Genomic DNA, 21,519 nt, shown 5'->3' with positions numbered 1-21,519 from the left:
AATAGCCAATGATCTTTACTTTAAAAAAAAATGCTTAAAAAAAGCAGATGTGTTCACGTCGAGAAGATTCGAAAACCAGACGAGTGTAGTTTGCAATCAGTCTGTGTCGAACAGAGACGAATCTATAATTTGTAAAATGGCGTTATTCAAATTTCAAGAAAAATGCGATCGTGTGTATTTAGAGAATGCACTATTTGTCATGTTAAAATAAATACAACACAAGGAATCATAACAAGCGCAAGTTTCGAAAAATATTTACACTATTGCTACTTTTCTGATTATTGTAATAAATAGTTGCTAATATTGAAGATAGGGATAGTAATATTTATTCCTCTAGCGAATGTGGTCACAGAATCTGTGATAGAATTATAAGTGCAGCTATGAACAATGTAAGCGGTAAAGTCATCAATTTGGTAGATGACTGAGTGTATTGTAGTCGGGAAATTTATTTATACAGATTTGTGTGAACGTATGTACGTCTTTATGCTATCTTACAATATACAATATATTTTGCCTGTTCAAATATAAAAAAAAAAGGAATAAAAAAGTCAAATGTTTTTAATACATATTACCAAAAACATCAACGAACTTATCGGTGATCGTCAGGATGGCTGGTCGTCTGTGGCGTCTGGCACTGACTGTATATTCAAGAATTGCTACCTTTTCTAAATAATTGCTACCATTGATATATTCTGAGAAATTAAATGAAATAAATGACCAGTCATCCTGATATCAGGATGGCGGGTCGCCATTTTGTTCAGCATGAAGGGAGCAGATTTTTCAGAATTATTACCAATAATTGCTATCTTCATGAATTAAAGGTAAGCGCTTCCTATCTACATTAGTTAAAAAAATATAAACGATTGAAATTTTTTTTAGTGCAATCATATCGAAGCTTGGTGCTGTAATAAGCTAAGGAATAAGCTTCCAGTGTCGACAGTTAAACATGTTTATAACTTTTGGACAGTGGTGGGTGACTAAATCAAGTTTCTTGCCACTAGAACCGACTAAATGGCAACTTTTTCTGGACTAATTGAATTTAAAAAACTCGAGCATGGTTACGCTGAAATAAGAGTTATTCTGTGGGGACACACCCATAACGCGCAAAAGTTATAACTACAGAAAAATCAGTACAGAGTACTAAAAAAACTGACCTCAAAAGTCATTTATCCCCTAGTTTGCCACCCTTAGAGGAATATTTTCTTCAAACTTAAATGGGACCACATCTGAGGTACCTCTTTCCAACAAAAAATAATCAATCAAAATCGAACACACCTACGCTATAATAGCTTACTAAATCTGACACCAGCCGCTCGCTACGAGAAAAAAGGAACCTAAGCACGCCGTCAGAGAGGTGAAAATAATGTTGCCCGCCGTGTGCAGTGGTGCGGAACCGTTGAGGTTGTAATGTAAATGAGTCTTGTCGGAGACTGAAATTACCATTATTTATTTAGTAAAGTGATGGGAGAACGGTTGCCACTTCATTAGAGGTGGACGGTTCGAATCCCGAGGCGGCAATCACCTATGACCTTTCTAAGTTATGTACATTTGTGAAAGTTTAGTAGCAATACTTTTCGTTAACGGTAAAGGAAAACATCTTGATGAAACCTGCACGTCGGAGAAGGTTCAGAGCCTTTGGAAAACGTGTGAAATCACCAACTCACATTAGGCTAGCATAGCGGAATACGACCTAAACTCTCTCCTCGAAGGAGATCCGTACCCAGCAGTAGGAAGACTAATGGGTTGACGATGATGATTTAGTATTCAAATCACTGACAATCATTCTTTTCCACCCATTCACTAAAAAATAATTATGCGATTGCGACAATTTTTGTTATGAAACATGCCGTACGACCATTTAGATGGGCGTGCAACAACCACTGAGCGCTTGCACTGCCGGCGACACACTCAGCGGTAGTAACTCAAAAAACGCGGATCCCACACACTAAATAAGGCACACAAATCAAAAGTCGAATAAAATAACATTAATTTTATTCATTATTATATTAAAAATATTTTAAAATACATTAGGTAAAGAAAGAAAATAAGGCATTCATTAGTCATTTAACATTAACTCTTTTATAAAAATACACTCGTCAACTCGATTGCAACAATTACGTTAAAAATTATTTTAGTAAAAAAAAGGTACTTACGCATCTAAGTGTATACAGGAAGATTTTTTAATCACTATCCAAATTTTTTTTGGGCATTAGGTATCGTTAATAGAACCCATTTCTGAAATAAAATATGTAGGTCATATTTTCACAATAAAATAATTTTCCCGATCCAATAATCAATAAAGCGTGGTAACCATTTCTAGCGTAAATTTCTCTAGTACGCAAGGCGGCAACATCAATCAACACACCTGCGCGCGCGGCGCGGAGACGGGAAGGGCTAGTTGCGGGGGAGGGCGGAGGGGTACCGGGAGCGGCGACAAGTCACGCACAAAGGTCACGCAGTCGCCCGCGCATTTCCGCCCGGCGAAAGCGTGTTATCTCGTGCGAATTGCGATACATAGCGCAGCCCCCGCGATGTACTCAAACCGCGAATATTATGAAATGGTGCGATGTTATTTATTAAGTGGCGAAAGTTTGAACGGAGCTCAAAGACTGTACGAAGCGGAAAGCCTCCCTCGCCTTCGCAACCAAGGTGTAGTGAATCCTTCGATACCGAACCGTGCCACGATTCTCGCTGCCAATCAAAGGCTGTTAGATCATGGCCAGTTCACTTCTCCTTCACATGCACAAGGGCGTGGAAGGCAAAGACTGCCAGTAGAGATCGAGGAAGAAATCTTCGATTTTTTCGAAAGAAACCCTCGTGCAAGTACTCGAGATGCAGCGAGACGCTTCGAGGTCAGCCAGTACGCCGTCTGGAAGCTGCTCAACACCGCAGGGTTGCACCCTTACCACTTCCAAAAGGTGCAAGCATTAAGTGATGCAGATGCTGCGCCCCGCCGAGCCTTCTGCGAGTGGCTAATTGCGCACCCGACGGCCGTTATAATGTGGACCGATGAGGCTTTGTTTACGCGTGTCGGATTATACAATCAGCACAACGAACACTGGTGGTCATTCCGAAACCCACACATGATAAGGGAAACCTATCATCAAGTGCGTTTTAGTGCCAACGTGTGGGCCGGTATCGTAGGCAATAAAGTACTTGGGCCGTATTTTATCGAGGGACGCTTGACCGGTGGCACGTATCTGGATATGTTGCGTACGGTGATCACGGACTTTGTGGACGAGGTGCCCCTCGTGCACCTGCGCGACTTTTATTTCCAACAAGACGGTGCCCCGCCTCACTACGCCGCCGCGGTGCGCGAATACCTCGGCGCTGAGCACGGCGACCGCTGGATCGGCCGCGGAGGCCCCGTCCCGTGGCCAGCGCGCTCACCGGACCTGACTCCATGTGACTTTTTTTTGTGGGGTGAAATTAAAAGACGTGTGTATGTGGAAGAGGCTCAAAGCCTAGACGCATTAAAACTGCAAATCATACGCGCGTTTGATGAAGTGAAAAGAGACACTGTAGTGCTTAATAAATTGAAAGACAATGTGCAGAAACGTGCTGGACTCTGTTTAGAGAGAAATGGTTTGCATTTTGAACAATTGCTAAAATACACTTAGTTATTAGGATTTTAATCTTTTTTTTTTGTTTTATTGTAGGCAAGTTGAATTTCATTGATTTTAATTATTGTACATTCTAAGTTGATTCAAATTTTTTAAATACGCCTTATTGCAAAAGGTGCTGCCTACCTACCTACTTTGTAAAATTGCCTTCTGAGTAATTTAAACCTACCTACTACCTAGCTAATTTAAACGTTAACGAGTAACCTAAACTACCTTATCACTATGAAATTTAGGTAGGTACAATAATGCCTTTTGCGATCTGACGGTCCTAAGCCCGTTAAAGTATGAAGGAAAAATTTGCAACTTATGGATGTTATTATTTGTTATCAATCAAATGGCGGGGCGGGGGGCGGAAGCGCAATGCGCGGTGACCATTTACGTCAGGATTTTTTTGGATAATTTTGTAATGCCTTATCTCAATATTTTAGTACTGAATGATACTAAAAGAAAAAATACGTATATAATTATTTTCATTGCAGATCATAATATGAAATTTTGGATAGTGTTTAAAAAATCTTCCTGTATAGAATATTTGTTTTATTAATTAAATAAGGACGCAGACAGAGCGCAAACTTCAACGCATTAACGTTTACTCATCTCCCTAGGACTTGTTTTGTAACATGAAAATGTTTAGGCGAATTTGATTACTATTACGTGTTAACATTTTCTATATTCTAAATAATTGTGATTCCTGGTAGGGACACCTGTTATTTTATTAAGATTCTGTTACAAGCTTCGCCCACCGCATCCAGTCGCTAACGGCGCACGTTGTAGTTGTGCGCGCGGCGTAGGCGACGGCGTAGCTCCTGGGGGAACTTCTCGTAGCAGCGCTTGCAGGCCGGCCGCTCGTCGTACTCGTAGAACTTGGTGCGTGTGCTCAACGCCGCGTCACACACGGCGCACGCGAAGTGGTGCACGCACCATGCCTTGTTCAGCGCCGTGAACACTGTGTCAACAAATTGTTTATTTTCCAAACACTGAGATACTAAATGAAAAGTAAAATATACTTCTTAAGTCTCTCACAGGTGTCGAGAACCGAAGAACCCCAAAAAAATCTGTAATGGTGGGTTCACATTTGTGAAATTTGAACGCACCGTGACTTTGTGACATGTCTTGGGTACTTGCTACATAAATGTGAACGGGCTGTGACTATTCAAAATAGGTGAGTATCATGGTAGTAAAACGTCATATCAAATAAAATCAAAACTAAGATACTAGTTGCGTAAAGTCATCGTCGAAATTATTTGAACACTTGTTAAAAAAAGACGCCATCGCTGTTGTTTGAAACTTGAATGAGGATGGTACAGATTAATGACGCACGACACTTACCGTCGCCAGCGATGACCTGGTTGCAGACGTAGCAGAGATTGCCGAAAAGCTGGTGATAGTGCTGCTCGCAATACGCCAGACCCTTCTTCTCGTAGTGCCGATGCCCGTGGAATGGCTTCTCGCATTTCGCGCACACGAAATGCTGACACACAAGCGTACGATTACATTTACAGATACAAGATGACGACATTGCCGGTTGACAGTGAAGTTTCATTGGAATGTTCAAGGAATTCAAAAAACGAACTTGATCTCTTTTTCAAATTGCATTTTATATTTTCTTTGCTTTTAGAGGATCTGCGAGCTGACTTATATTATATTATAGAGATGACCGTACTACCCTGCTAAGCCGAAAGGAGCAATCTCTGAGATACGTCCTTTTGGTTTTTTTAAATAGCATTCAATAGCTATAATAATTTCGCATCTAATGGTATAATAGAAATAGCGCTATCTAACTTAAAACATTTCAAAAACCACTAAGAAGTATTTTTAAATACAATACAATTACATAAAATACAATTTACAAAAAGTCACAAAACTTACTCCAATTGAGATGGCGCTTTTCGGCATATCAGGGCAGGCTGCCCGGGACAATGAACATCTTTTACATTTGTGAAATACAAAAGCCCGGATAACCTCGCGAATTTTACAATGCAGTTTGAATGAATAGTTCAAACACAGTAGCCATACCTCGACATGCCAGTGCTTGCCAAGGGCAGTGACGATACGCTCCTCGATGGGTCGGCGGCAAGCGCCGCAGATCGGGATGCCCATCTTATCGTGGCATCGCAAGCAGAATAAGTTGTTCTGCAACATAGGTCATACATACAATACAAATACAGAGGCAATTTGTAACATTAACAACTTTGCAGGGCTAAAATACAAACAGCGAATTTTATTCCAGGACTTTTAATAATTCATCAGGTTGTTATTAGATCGCTCTAAACGGTGATAACTCTGTGCGGTAACAAAAGAAAGACTGCTCTATACATGACCCTATATAATAAAGTGAAAAAAATTTGCATAAATTAGCTGTCAGATTGTAAAGGTACAATAATATGAATGTGGTACTAACGACATCGTTGGCAGCGTATCCTGGGCGGTGCTTCACTTCGCGTGCGGTGTGGTCGAGCTCGACGCCGCACGTGGCGCACGTGAAGTGGTACCCGTGGTACACCTCGCCACGGAACCGGAGCGGTTCGCCGTCAATCACGCCACTGTGAACACATATTATTACGTCTGAATTAATGAGCCATTACCGATATTAAAAGTCTAAAACTAGTATTCAATAGCAATATGGACAAATAAATATACAAGCCTAATCTGCATACTACAAATGGTAACTCTGAAAAAGTTCCAAATTCCGTCTTATATCTAGATGGCGCTGATTGATTGCCTGGAAGTGGTTACCTATCGGTAGTCCGAAATGACATTTTCCAGAAATAACGTTTGCTCGAATTTTCAGTATTTAGTATTTATTTATTAGTGAACATGCAATAAAATTACATTACATGTGCCCTGTAGCTAAGACTTAAAAATATACTTAGATTATTCTTTATTAGAGACTATTTTCATAGTCTCGAAAGTAATTTTGAGAGGAAAATGTTTTTTCTCTTAAACCTAACTTAACCGAACCTAATCGTTTCTTTGCGATAAACATCCAACATATCTGGGTACCTACTAAATGTAGCACCGTTTGCTATAGGCATTTCATGACATCACATAAAATTATGTACATATGAATAACAATCGATAACTTCATTAAGAAAAATATCATTTGGATAATCAGGTAATATATGACATGAAACTCAGAGTCGCATTCACAAATTATAGACCACATCTAAATGTGAAAACATTTATGAAATATTGTCAGTTATTTTTCGTCAAGATTTCAAGAAGCAAATGATTCGCTTCTTCGCCTTCAGAAATAAGTATCTTCATTTTGTTGCCAAGCTCGTCGACGCTATAGGTGTAGCCATGTTCAGTCAGTTCAGAAAGAGGTAATTGTTGAACAAATATATCATATTTCAGAGAGAATAAAGATTTTTATGATGACTGTGTTTTAAAATTTCAACCCTTCCAGTGATCGGTTTGACTTGAAATCTAGTAGGTTAATGGAAGTACGATGATAGTATAATAAATCATTAATACTATGATTGTAGCATGTAGCTACACGCCTGCGTAGGTTATATCAATTAATATTTGCGTGTAGTAAAACCTCAGCGTATTTGGTAACAAATGTGTGCGTGTAAAAGTAAGCTACGCTAGTTCTCGAAGAAATTGCTTTTAGGGTCGTATTCCAGAACTCTACTCAATGCTCAAGTCAGGACTTGAGTAATGCAGTGAGCACTGAAAATCTTACTCAAGTCCTTGCCATTAGGGTCTTATTTTCAGTGCTTGAAATCATACTCAGGTCTGCTCAAATCCTGACTTGAGCATTGAGTAGAGTTCTGGAATACGACCCTTAATGCCGTTTCCATATACTCCGTGGTTAACCCTAATTATAGCAAGTATAAAGCAAAGCCTAGTTCAATATTCCGCTAGTTATGAAACATAATGTCGATATCAATTAAATATCACATCCCTATCTGTAGATTGTCAACTTTTTTCTTTTGTTCCAAGAAGTTTGTGGTCATAGGATTCTTAACTTTTATGTGACTAGTAATAATAAAACCTCATTAGATCCAAATAAGTTTCAATTCTTTTACCAAAAGTTTTTTATTATTGTCTATTTTCGTTTGATAATTTATAACCAATCAAAATGATGTTATCTTAGTACTAATGTAAGATTACGTTTCCAAATGTGTGCGTGTGGCTACACCAGCTTTGATACAAATGTTAATTGATACCATTTCCATTCTTTTCGTTCTTCCGTGTCTCAAACCAACGCCAATGTTGCCATAAAAACGCAATAAAAAATTAACCCCAATCACCCACCATTTCAATAGCCTGCTTTTGGCGGTAAAAGGCGTGTGTCGCAATATATTTTATAAATTATATTCTTATTCGAAAATAATTACTCGGTACTGGGGGGTCTACTCTCGATCTTCGCCCGACATCTGTCCGAAACAATTGCTGCCAAATAAGCAATACTTGACCAAATGAAAAGACGCGTGATGCGAATGAAGCTTCGTACTTGATACTTGTCTTTTAATTTTGTCGAATATTACTTATTTGACAGTAATTGTTTCGGACGGATGTCGGACGGAGATAGAGAGTAGACCCCCAGGTTTGAGCTGGCAGTCGAACTCCCACTGTAATACACTTGATTTTAAGATTGGGATAGCACTTTCCAATGCTATTATCTTATCTTATCTTTTACTTTAAGTAATAAATTAACTTACTGGCACTTATGACACATATAGTTCTGCAAACCGTCGGCCTTGATGCGGGCATTGCACGTGTGGCAGAGCGCACGACCACCATGTTTGATGAACCCGGCATCTGCTAACTCCACGTTGCACTCCTGGCAGCGGAAACATGACGGGTGCCAGTTTGCATTCATCGCCTTTATCACGCGCCCGATTATGAATTCCCCTAAAACCAAAAAAGAGGCCAAATACATAATTGCAAATACCAATATTAAAATAACATTTTTATAGTCATAATAATTGTTGATTTTTTGTGAACTGATGTGATTCCAAATTTAAAAGTGAAAATAAAATTAATGAGAATGGAATTAAAGGCCTGGGAAGATTCGCATGTGACAATGAAAATGATACCATGTTAATGCACAACTGACTGTACATTTGCGCCCGTGATGTTCACCATTCATGTGGGATTGAAAGCATGTGTCCGAGCTCCGAGATCGATGAAATAAAACAAAGCAAGCGTTCAATTTTGAAAGAGATAGTTACCGCATTTTCCGCAGCAGGGAGCGAACAGTACTTGAAAATCGCGTTCGCAGTATTTGCGACCTTCAAACTCGTAGAAAATCCCGTCAGGAAACACTCGGAAGCATTGAGCGCATCTAAAATAGATAAATTGTCAATGTCAAAAGCATTGATATCGATAATTATGATGTGTTGTAAGACTCGGAATAGATGACGATCATCTAAAATACGAATTTTCGAAATGGAACAATTTGACTTATAAAGAGGTAATAGCCGCCAAGCATTGACCTGTCGTTATTTGAGTGCCGGGGGAGACGCTTATAAGTACTACTACACCCGTCAGTACTACACGACATATTACGGCGGCACCGTTTCCGCAGCAGAGTTTGAACTTATGGAGATAAATGTCGTGCAAGGCGACTATAAGTTTATGCTATAGATGTGGCGATCAACATGCTAGTGAAAGCAGTTTCGCAAATGCAATGTGTCGATACTGAAACAAAAAGGGTATTTGGACATCATGAAATGCAGCTACGTCTGGGTCACAACCTGGTATGATTTGCGCAAGCACACAGAAAAAAAGGAATTCTACTAATAAGAAAGAGCAATTTCTCAGAATATTTGCTAATTCTGAAAAAATATTTATTAAAAATAATAAAATATTGTCACTACAAAAATACTAATACAATTTCTAAACAAATCTAATACAATTTTACACTTAACTTTATTCTAACTTTTAGACAAACACCTTCACTTCAAGATTTTATTTCATTTCTAATCAATTAATTGGACATTACTTACATCAAGAAATTTTTACCTGTTACATCAAATTTAAATAATCTTAAACGAATTCAAAATTTATTTGGTGGATTTTAAGAAAATATATTCTTAAACAAAAAAAGAAGTAGTTTGCTATTCAGATTAATATTCTAAATTCTAGAGTATATTTTTAAAGCAACATTTCGTTGCTTTTACATAGTCAATGTTGTCTTGATATGTCGCCGAAGGCGCAAGCGGTAACGATTACTTTTACTTGTGTTTAATAAAAATCATAAACAGTCATTTATCCAAAGAAACAATACGAATATCTCTAGTTTGTTAGTGTGTTATTAGTGAGTCATATTTTAAGAAATTTGGTTTCAGCAAAGCACAACTCTAACATGCAATTAGTTCCATCGCGCCACTGCTAGATGGCATTAGTTGTACCCTGAAACGCGCTATCGTTTTGTTAACTTCAATAGTATAAGTCACCTCATATATTTTGAGCTGCCGCTGTACCATTTGCATGACACTGAACGGTACAGGCGTATGAAAAGATTCTGTCCTATTTCTGCTACTGTACGGTTTTGGCACTAAACTGTGTGCTTTCATTTCACACTAGACATGTCTACTGGACATGGGGAATAGCGTTACATTTCTATCGCCGTGACTGTCGTTCCGGTTCCAACAAAATCATCGTGATTTTGTCACGACTGTTGCTTCCGTGACCTCGTCACGCCTATAACTTACATCACGATATACGGTTTTAGCCAGCTGCTTCTTTCTAATACATATAGCCGTTTTTAATAGAATGATTTAAGTTTTTACCCCCTATGTAATAAGTTTCAATTCCATTCAAAAAGTTGATTTTGTATTTAATGTAATTTTGTTTGTTACTTATTTAATGCGAATCTTTGGATTGTTATAAATAGCAATAAAGAGTAATGTAATTATATTTCTAGTAGAATACACAAAGTAGATTATACATAAATATAAAATACCAACTCTTTCTATAATAAAACAAATATACAAAAATATTTTACTTTGTTCATAAATAGGTTTATAGTAACCGCTGCAGATTTTTTCATCCGCCCTTTCTAGTAGTAATAAGCACCTACAACCCTTGTGAGTGAGCAAAGAAAGTCATCCTATTTCATTCACTCCCATCGCCGAAATGGCCCGATTTGAAGAGAACTACAAGTGGCGCGCTCAGTCACCACGGAACGGAGATCCCGCATTGTATCAAATAAGTATGTCGTGATGTGAGTGACGGGGATAGCTATTGGAATGGAGGAACACCTATGTGACTTTGGAACGTCGTTCCTTCGGAACGAGTCACGGTGATACTGTTTGACGGCGGATCATCGTGATTTTGTCATCATGACGTTATTTATCACCCACCTCTATTTCACACTATTGAGACATACTGTTGGGTCCATAACCCTGTAAATTTACGCTTTTTGATATTAGAAAACATAAATCTTCAGTCAAATAATTAAGTACCTCTCAATTTTTCATTCTTTTTTTTCAAGTCAAAATCGGACATTTCTACTAACTAATAAATATTTTGTTGAATCTAGAGCAGCTTTGTGACTTGAAGTAAATTAATTTGTTCTTGGATGAATTATTTGTGTCTTATAACTAAAATACACTTTTGAGAGCTACCAATTGAGACATTTTTTTACTATTATCAAGTAATTATTCTCGAGCGCCTATAGGGAGAGGACCGTTTTGTTGGATTTAATAAATTTGTCTTCACAAAAAGAATTTTGTCTTTTTCTAAGTAATCTGTTTTTACCGTGCAGGATTACGACTAAGGGATTTACCGCATTTATCAACGCGGAATCTTGTCGCATCAAGTCGATTCACCGTTGATGCGGCTGTTCGAGTGAAGACGCAACTGCACGACATAGACGCGGTCCTTTTGGCATCTCGACGTGGCCGTTCGGGCGCCAGTGCAGCCGTTTGGGCATCGTTGAGGCAATTCGGGCGTCGATGCTACCGTTCGACGTGGCCATTCAGGTGTTGCTACTGCTAAACGGTCCATTCACTGCCAGCATGGCAGTTCGCCGCGCAGGTAGGAGACTGCTCACACACTATCCTGCGTAAGGCCTACGTATGGAGTCTCGCAGGACGCATTGCAGGATTGCAGGATGGTCTGCACGTTGCGACTACATTTATATAATCCTTCATTACGCGGCGGAGGGCAAGGCGGGCTGCAATGCAGGATAATGAATCTGGGGAGGCACCCAGAGGGTGGTCGCCCTGAGAATGTGCAGGTGGAGCGGGAGCGCCGCCTCGCGGCGCAGCGCATGCGGGACCGGTGGAAAGAGGGCTTGGCGGATCCCCCCTATGGCGCTCGTACCATAGAGGCGATCCGCCCTGTCCTCGTAGAGTGGGTAAACCGGTCCCACGGGCCACTGTCGTACCACCTTGTGCAGGTGCTGACCGGGCACGGCTGCTTCGGTCACTACCTGCACAAGGTGGGTAGGAGGGAACCGTCCCCGTCGTGCCACGAGTGCGGCGCTGCGGATGACACCGCGCAGCACACCCTAGAGGTGTGTAGCCGGTGGGATGTGCAGCGCCGCACTCTGACGGGGACTGTAGGGCAGGACCTCTCGCTGCCGAGTGTGGTTGCCGCCATGCTCGATAGCGAGGAGTCCTGGGAGGCGGTGGCCTCCTTTTGCGCAGAGGTTATGTCGCAAAAGGAGGCCGCAGAGCGGGTGCGCGAGGACGCGGCGCAGACGCGCACCCGCTCCGGCCAGGGACAGGGCTCCCTCGCAGACGTACGGGGAGAAGGCGAAGGCAGTTCGCTGCTCGCCTGATCCCCTAGTGAGACCAGCGGGACTCCGGAGTCTGCATTGCACGGCCGGACTCGTCTGGGGGGCGGGTCGGAGGACAACCGACTCGCCCCTCCGTTGGCGCGGGAGCCCTGGCGTAAGCTAGGGCGGCCGGGCGGCGTCGTGGTGAATGTTCACTGATCCCACGGCGCCGACTCGACCGGCGAGAGGGAAACCCGGGGGGGGTTTTAGTGGGGTAGGCCCTCCAATCTGGAGGGAGAGTCCCCACATAACTCCTGAGTCTCCCTGGGCTCAGGGGTATCCATAAAAATTTCCCCCCCGTCAAAAAAAAAAAAGGATAATGAATGCCTCCTTTTAGTGCTTCGACGCGGCCGTTCCGGTGCCGACGCACATCGATCAGCCGTCACGGCTGCGTTCGGACGCGATCGGAAATACGCAGTACGTCGTACGAACCGATGCGAAACGCACAACAGCTTTTTTGCTCCCATTTCATGGATATAAAGCTTTTTCTGACCAGTCTAATAGGATTCTATGTCGAAGTAAGGTGATCGACTGACTCTCCACACTTATCGACATGGAATCATATTATTGCGAATTCACTAAGCAACGTGTTGAATTTACTCTTCGCAATCGGAAGCTATCACACAAACACACCTTAGCAAAACAGCCCAGAAGAAAGGAGTTACATTGTTTGGATTGTATATTTTTATGGAAGGTTCATACCACACAAAGCAACAATGTTAGAGCTACTGCACAGATTGCTCAATAACACACAGCTTGGCAATGGAGGGAATGAACAAAGATTTTTTTTAGGCAAAACGCTTGTTAACTTTTGATTGTTTGCCATATGAAAATGAAACATTTTCAATTGCGTTCCATTGTAATGCAAGTTTTATATTTCAACCTATATATTAGTTGATATTAGTGTATATTAGTTTTTTTAAGAACATATTATGAGAGATATCCATCATAATGATCATATTGATACAAATAGCAGATATGCTTCCAGCATTAACCAGCCAAGTAAATTTAGGAGATTTTCTATCACAATGGAAATTAAAACAGAGGTGACACATTCTCTTGACAGCACCCCTATATCTAATATAACTTGCAATGACAAATTTGAATAATTCATCAGAACATTGTGTATCTTTCATTCCAGCTGCAAAAAAATCATAGGTAAAAGTTAACACTTACACAAAGCATCCTGTATGCCAAAGCTCTCCATTGGAGTTGACGATTTTCTCATTGGGCTCAAAGCCCTCACTGCAGCGAGTGCAGAACATGTTGTCCAGAGACATTGTTGCAATGCTGCAAATATTCAGTACTTATTTATAAAACAAGGTAATAATAATAAAGCACATTGTACACACAAAACTGAATTATAATGGGTTAAGTGTCAATTTAGCTGTTTTAAGATATCCCTGAAGTAAATTGTTAGGGAGATCATTTAATATTGAACAAACTGGGAAATGTTACATGTTCTTATTCAATAGAAAATATAAGTTTTTTTTTTGCAAAATATACAATATCAAAGAACAATTTGGTGTCTTTATATGATGTGATGTGAACTGTATTACTTCTTTTCTTGACTTCTTGACTTTTTGGAATTGTCATTAGATTATCTTACAATTAAGGTAGCAGTCCTTTGTTTAAATAAAATCTACGGTTCAATCACTTCATTTTTGTAATATTATCACATCAACAAATTTTTGAATTAAAATTGGCACATACATTCATGTTTACCTGTAAAATATATTTTTCATTATATATAATGAAAATGTCCATTATCAATTACATTTCAAAATTACAAATTAATTAAACACATTGAGGAATCTACATTGTAGATATGCAGATTTCGTTGAGAAGGAGTATGAATCTATAGAATATCAAGTGCACATTATAAATAGATATTTGTTCACATTTATCACTTGATAAGATAAGATAAGAACTATTCATAGATAGCAACAACTTGAGTGGACTAAACAGGTCCATTCCACAGATTTTTGTCATCCAAATAAACAGAAACAGTAATTAAGTTTTAGTTTGTCACTGGTTTGAAACTTTATAGTCAGTTAACAGGTAATACTCACTAACTCCCATTTTGCTAAGAACGGAGATTTTTTTTTTTATTTAATTTGGAAAGTCCACAATGTCCTGCATTATAAAACTGCATTTTGAAAAGTTTCAAATTAACAGATACTAAGACTATAATCCTATACACCATCATGACCTACTTTACTCAAATTGGCTTTTTAGTGAGTGTTACCTTTAATTGGATGTTACAATAGACAATTTTTAATTTCAACACAGATATGGTTATACAAGCGTTTACATTGCCCCCTAAATTAAGAATAATAATTTATTGTACCAAAAAGCCTTGTAGTAAGTACAGTACACTTGGATGGTAAGTAGGCACCAAGTATTGCATGTTGCTTGGGTTTTCCCAAGGCTGGTAACATAAATTAATATAACATTGATATGTGAGTTTATGGACTTGACTGTCAGAAAGTTTATTTTTAATGCCTTGCATTAATAAATACTATGCCTATTGTTATTCTTCATTTAAAAAATAATACTTCTCTTTATGTTTAAGTAAGTAAACAGAAGTTTCATCAAATTCAATAATGTGTTTTAAAGAAATCATTAAAATTTCTATTTAATAACGAAAAGTATTTATTTAATCAATAAGAACAGAGAATAAAATGTTTCTTTATAATAGGGCTTTATTAGTACATAATAAATGATATTATTAACATTTGTGAGCAGTGCCATTGGATGAAATTAGTTAGAGCCATTCAAGGTGGTAATGTAATGTGTAGGTGCCATCAACCAAAAGTAGATTAGCCACTCCCATCTGCACATGTCGCTTACCCTGGCATTTTGCACGTCAAATGTAAACTATCACAAACACTAGCCCTCGTACACTAAGTCCTCTGTCAAAAAGAAGAACATCACTCGTAAACAGAACCCAATATCACCAAATATTTTGAAGAATTCATTAAACAATTGGAGAATGATGTAATGCAAACAAAAATAGATTCTATAACAGGAACTTCAATGAATATACTTACAGCCTGCTTAAAGGTACCAACACAACACAACTTCACGAATCCACACCAATGGAAAATTGAATATTACTTCTGAAAAACATTTAATTTTCAAGAAATCTCAAAAAATAAAATATCTCAAAAACTACACTTTACAAACTCAACTAGAACGGATGACAAATACTTCACCATGATTATTTTCAGTCATATTTTATGTGTAAGATAGAGAAAAGTTCCAAAAAATATTCATTTTATTCTTTCTCTAACTTTAATTACAAATACAATCACAAACAAACAAAACACACCGCAAAATATGTTGCCATTTTTAAATATTTAGTTTTATTATACCGATTTCAACATTGACTTACAAATAAAATGGATTTCAAGGATAGCGTGAAAGATAGGCGCGGCGCGGCGCGGTGCGGCGCAGCGCGGCCGGTGGCGAAAATTGGGAAAATTCCCGAAAAATTAGAAAACTATAAAATTATAATTTTGAAGGCTCTTATGTTCTAGATTTAAAATATGTTTTGAAGTTTTATTTACCGCGAATTATAAAATAAACTTGTATAGTTTAAAGCCAGTAAAAAACGAGATTTAAAATGATTTCAGAAGAACCTGGTTAATGTAATTCACATTAACTTCTTCTTCTTCAGTGTCACATTGTATGTCAATTTAAAATTGCTGTAAATTTAACCTTTTATTGAAAACAAACATACTATATAGCGATACCAAGACATGTGCTAGTTTACTACATGTATGCACTTTGTCTTTATTTAGCTGCACTTAGTACTGTAAAAGTCATTTCGTATTAATAATTGATAAATAAATTTAATTCCAATTGGCGCACGGGAACTCGTAGCGACATAAAACCTGCTACCAAAATATATTTATGAATCGGCACGCCACCACGCTACAGGGACAACGCCTCCCGTCCTGCGGTACATATTATTACTACCTACCAAATACAGATATACAGACCTACGAAAAGGTGTCAGATAGTACAAGAAAAACTTAAAAGACTAAGGGTCGTATTCTAAAATTCTACTCAATGCTCAAGTCAGGATTGCACTGGAAACACAAGCACTGGAAATACGACCCTAATGTCAGGGACTTGAGTATGATTTCGAGTGCTTTAAATCATACTCAAATCCTGACTTGAGCATTGAGTAGAGTTCTAGAATACGACTCCTAGGGTCATATTCTAGAACTCTACTCAATGCTCAAGTCAGGATTTGAGCAGAATTGAGTATGATTTCAAGCACTGGAAATACGACCCTAATTGCAAGGACTTGAGTATGATTTTCAGTGCTCACTGCAATACTCAAGTCCTGACTTGAGTATTGAGTAGAGTTCTGGAATACGACCCTTAGAACTTATAGTTGAAGAATTTACTACACTTTGCTAATACTATTTATAAATAAAATTGTAAATACATTTTGCTACAACTCTTTATATTTTTCCGTTCATTTTTTGACAAGCTATATTTGAACATGACATTTAAATATATTTCTTCTTTTTGACCATTGAGTTTCATTGAACATCATGCTCAAACTCTAACATCTTCTCTCAATGAATACCCAATCGACAGAGTAATTTTTGTAGCCTGGGTCTCGGTAGAGCTTTGGTAAAAATATCCGCCAGTTGTCCTTCACTTGACACCTTCTTTACTGTAATCTCTCTCTTAGTTACCAGCTCTCTGATGAAAAAATGACGTATTCGGATATGCTTTGTACGCCGACGAAATTCTGGATTTTCCGCTAGTCTTATTGCTGCCTCGTTTTCAACTTGCAAAGTTGGTTTAGCTTTAACTACAACTAGACTTGTCATAACCCGAGCTAACCAGACACACTCCCTTGCACCTTCGCTAGCAGCTACAATCTCCGCCTCTGTAGTCGAAATGGCTACACTTTGTTGTCTCTTGCTCATCCACGTAAAAGCTCCTCCGGCATACATGCATAGCACTCCTGTGGTTGAGCGCCCCGTACGTACGTCTCCGCCATGATCTGCATCACTGAAGCATTCCAGAACACTCTTATTTCTGCAATAATTGATTCCGAAATCTGGAGTATACTGCAGATATAGCATAATCCGCTTCACCCTGGCATCATCAGTAGGACTATCAAGGCTTCTTGACACCACACTGACAGCATACGCTATGTCTGGCCATGTCCCGACCATCAAATAGGCTAGTGCTCCAACAATCTGCCTATATCTGTTTGATATCTGAGTCGTCTCTTTGTTCAGCGTGTATTCGTCCATCATTCACAATAGGTGTTGATACCGGTTTGCACTGCTCCATACCAAACCTCTTCATCAACTTCTTTGTGTAGGAAGCCTGATGTATCTTTAAACCGTCTTCTCTGTGTTCTATCTCTATACTAAGAAAGTAAGACGCAGGTTTTGTTGTGATTCTAAAACCTTTACTCAATTGCTCCAGAAAGTCTTAATATGGATTTGCTTGACTTACTTTAAATCCGATTTCCTTCAAGAAATTCATTATGCGCTTATTCCAGCAGCGCGGAGCTTGCTTTAAGCCATAAAGACTTCTTTTTAAAAGACACACGCGTCCAGTACCGTCATCATATCCTTCGGGTTGCTTTATGTATATCTCTTCATCAAGGTCTCCGTATAAAAACGCAGTTGTTACATCAAACTGTCTAATAGCCATATTTTCACTAGCAGCTACGCCAAGTACCGCTCTCACTGTTCCTAGTTTAGCAACAGGGATAAAAGTTTGATCATAATCAATTCCCTTTTTTTGTGAATAACCTTTGACAACCAAACGAGCCTAGAACTTGTCTACCGTACCATCTGGGTTGTGCTTTACTCGATAAACCCACTTACATGATATACATTTCCTTTTCTCCGGTAGGTCCACAAGTATCCAAATCTTGTTTTCTTGTAACGAATTTATTTCGCTGTTCATAGCTTTACGCCATTCATTGGTATTTCGAGATTTTATTGATCCTTTGTAAGTTTCTGGTTCAGAATCAGTGCCAAATTCCGTACTCATGATATAATTTTTAAATCTTTCAGGTTGTTTCAAAGTGGTGCGATTCCGTAATACCTTACGATGAATTTCTTGAATTTCACTTGAATTCATCAACTTCAACTTCAACTTTTGTGTCTATGGCTCCGTCGTTTTGCGCGACGATTATTTTCTACCACTTCATTTCATTTTTCCGTTCATTTTTGACAAGCTGTATTTAAACATGACATTTAAATATATTTCTTTTTTTTTTACCATTGAGTTTCATTGAACATCATGCTCAAACTCTAACAAAAAGTATTTTATTTATTATTTTTATTACATTACCCGGATTCAAGAGATCTTAACTATAACTTGGATAGGTGTAATAAGATTTAGGGGGTTAAGATCTCCGTCACTAAGTTGAGGATATCTCAAAATCGTAATAATATGTCACACAGTTATTAACAGGACTAAAATAGCTGAAGTCGAAAAAGAGGTTAAGGGGGCTACATAATCATAAATGTAGGACCTTAATAGTTTTCCACACAGTATGCGCTCTCTACAAGTGAACGCAACGCAGCTGTTATGATTGCTTGAAACTCCATGGCAATCAGACGAATAAACTGAAAAAAGGCAGTAGCAGTGAGTGAAATATTAAAGCACAGTTGTTTATGATTTTATTATATGTCCGTACCAATTATTTTAAGGATAATTATTTTAACATCTTATTTCTTTTTAAATCGCACTCTGGTCACACTGTTTTTTTGTTCTGTCAATGTGTAAATGTCAAAATTTCCGCTAAAACCTTAGAGGATGGAAAAAAGTCTAAGGCTAAAACAACGTTTGTGACTATAGAAGAATATATCTGAAATAAAAATAATAATTGAAAACATGGACGAGGATACACTGCAAGCCAATATGGCCACACTAAAGGAGATGATATTAGACGAAGAACGTTTAGTAACTTACGTTTCCCTTAGTAAAGATCTGTGCATCCATGTCAACGATAGCAAGTTGTTGCTCAATAAATTAGTGGAAGATATTAGACAAAAAGGCCCAGTAGATACCATTAATGTGAGTTACATTATATCTGGTATAACAGAAGATTGTAAAGGACGCACAACTGTAGCGGCAGAACAAAATATAGCTGAGGCAAGGAATACATTTAAAACAATATTTTTCGAGCACGTATACAGTATTAGCAAAGGTTTGTCCAACATAGACAAAGTTGCTTTTTTGGCTGTGTGTAAATTTGAAGATTTTCCTCTCTGCACAGGCCTCATAAAGAGCAGTTCATGTGTAAAACGCAGTTCAGATGAAATAAATACTTTTAAGTCCAATAGCCAAGCCACTGAACTAGTTGAACCAAAACCTTCGAGTTCATTACAAAAGAAGATAAAAATAGAACCAAAAGAAATTGCTAAAAATGGTCACACAGAGCCTAAAGAAGTTACTAAAGTTCATGAAACAAAATCAGAACCAACTATAAAAAGTGAAATTTCATCGCCTAAAAAACATCAAACCAGTAATGGAAAGCCCAAACAAGAACTTAAAAAGAATGGTCATAAATCACAGAAGAGTATTGCTGGGTTTTTCAATAAATCAAATAGTGCTCCTACTAAAACAGTTGAGGTCATTAAAAGTAAAAATGATATTAAAGAATTAAAAGCAGAAAAACAAAATTGTAAAAAAAATCCAGTAATGGGAGCAGAACAAATGGAAATAGATGAAGAAGTAGAGAATAAACAGAAAGAAACAGAGTCTAAAAAAGAGACACAAAACAAAGAGAGACAACAAAAAGAAATTTCCAGCAATAAGTCTCTTAATCAAATTAAGAGGAATGCTAAAGTTGACACAAAAAGGAAAAGGGTGTTATATATATCAGATAGTGAGAGTGACTGCGAGAACAATCCTTTTGTTGATGATGTGGAGCCCAATATTGAACATGTGTCCGAGGATGAGATTCCTCCAACTCCAGCTGTCAAAACTCTAAAGATCTCATCAGGGATCACTAATCCTAAAAAGAGAAGGAAAATTGTAGATAAGACTTACACAGATGAGGATGGCTACATTCTTACTAAAAAAGAGGAAGTTTATGAAAGCTGCTCAGATAATGAAGAGAAATTGCCCTCCAAAGAAAATATAGTTCAAGGAAACCAGGTGAAAGTGCCACCAAAGATAGAACTGTCTCCTAAGAAGAATGGTCCTAAGAATTCTAAGAAACCTTCCCAGAAAGGGAAGCAGGCAACTTTAACGAATTTTTTCAAGAAAGTGTAAATGACATGGTCACTGCCTTACCTCTAAAATTTGTTCATAAAATTCCTAGTTTTCTAGTTTCAAAGAATTACGCTTTCAACTTCAATTTTTGAATTGAAATTCAGTCACAGATAGGACAGATTTATTGTAACAATACAGAACTTGCAGAATTTCCTTTTTTTGTGGAAACTGGAAGTTTTATCAAAAACTAGTAGTTTCAAAGTTATTTCCAACAGTAATAATATTTTTGTGCATTATAATTATCCATTTAAGGCGACGTGTTATGATCCTTGCATTAGTATTTGTAATCAATCATGAATGGAATATTTGTTTGAATTTCACTTTTGGCAAAAGCATTGAGTGTTTAGTTTTACCCTTAACAGAATGAGGATTGTTTATTTTGTCAGTATATGTATAGCCTAGGAATGGGTTGTTTAAATGTAATAAAATTTTTTTTTTACATGATACATATATATATTTTTCAGTTTCCATTGTACATAAGATTCTATATCAAACACATTGAAATTCACTAATTCATGTAACTTTTTAATAAAGAAACTTAATACCATACATTATCAAATAATTACAAAATAGTTAATTCATCTTTTGGTTCCAATAGCTACCACCCATTCAGGGTGGACTTGGACATCAACTAAATATGAGCATTTTGTGTTGTAGGTGGCAGTCTGAACGTCTTGATTGCATATTGGCCTGAAAAATAATAAAAGATTTCAATCTTTATTGCTAAAAATAATTTGTTTAGATACTTATAATAATAAAACAAAAGTTTTACTTTTGAATAATAACTTTTTTATAAAAAAAAGTGTTCGCTTGTGAATTAAAAATAGAGTCTAAGTCAAAGTCAAAGTTGATTTATTCCATAGGTAAAATAAATTTACA

At 37.9% G+C, this 21,519-nt stretch overlaps 2 protein-coding genes across 3 annotated transcripts; one reads left to right on the top strand and one right to left on the bottom strand.

Annotated features, from left to right (window-relative positions):
- Positions 1-4,149: 4,149 nt before the first annotated feature.
- Positions 4,150-15,232, bottom strand: LOC113237821 (LIM and senescent cell antigen-like-containing domain protein 2). 2 transcript variants are annotated; one of them, XM_026474502.1, is made up of 8 exons: positions 15,217-15,232; positions 13,540-13,653; positions 8,807-8,919; positions 8,294-8,486; positions 6,025-6,166; positions 5,640-5,756; positions 4,953-5,094; positions 4,150-4,569 (listed from the first exon to the last, which is right to left on the bottom strand). In XM_026474502.1, the coding sequence occupies exons 1-8, from the start codon at positions 15,222-15,224 to the stop codon at positions 4,379-4,381; spliced, it is 1,020 nt and encodes a 339-aa protein (XP_026330287.1). In that variant the 5' UTR covers positions 15,225-15,232; the 3' UTR covers positions 4,150-4,378. The 2 variants fall into 2 exon arrangements, with proteins under 2 accessions (XP_026330287.1, XP_026330288.1); XM_026474503.1 differs by lacking the exons at positions 13,540-13,653; positions 15,217-15,232 and adding an exon at positions 11,368-11,510.
- Positions 15,233-19,254: 4,022 nt separating this feature from the next.
- LOC113237867 (DNA polymerase delta subunit 3) lies at positions 19,255-21,023 on the top strand. The gene has a single exon (XM_026474566.1). The coding sequence runs from the start codon at positions 19,255-19,257 to the stop codon at positions 20,638-20,640; it is 1,386 nt and encodes a 461-aa protein (XP_026330351.1). The 3' UTR covers positions 20,641-21,023.
- The last annotated feature ends 496 nt before the right edge of the window (positions 21,024-21,519 follow it).

This window comes from Hyposmocoma kahamanoa, unplaced genomic scaffold, assembly GCF_003589595.1.
Source record: "Hyposmocoma kahamanoa isolate Upper Pololo Valley unplaced genomic scaffold, ASM358959v1 94, whole genome shotgun sequence".
NCBI classification, from domain to species: domain Eukaryota; kingdom Metazoa; phylum Arthropoda; class Insecta; order Lepidoptera; family Cosmopterigidae; genus Hyposmocoma; species Hyposmocoma kahamanoa.
This window is presented reverse-complemented; position numbering and strand designations above follow the sequence as displayed.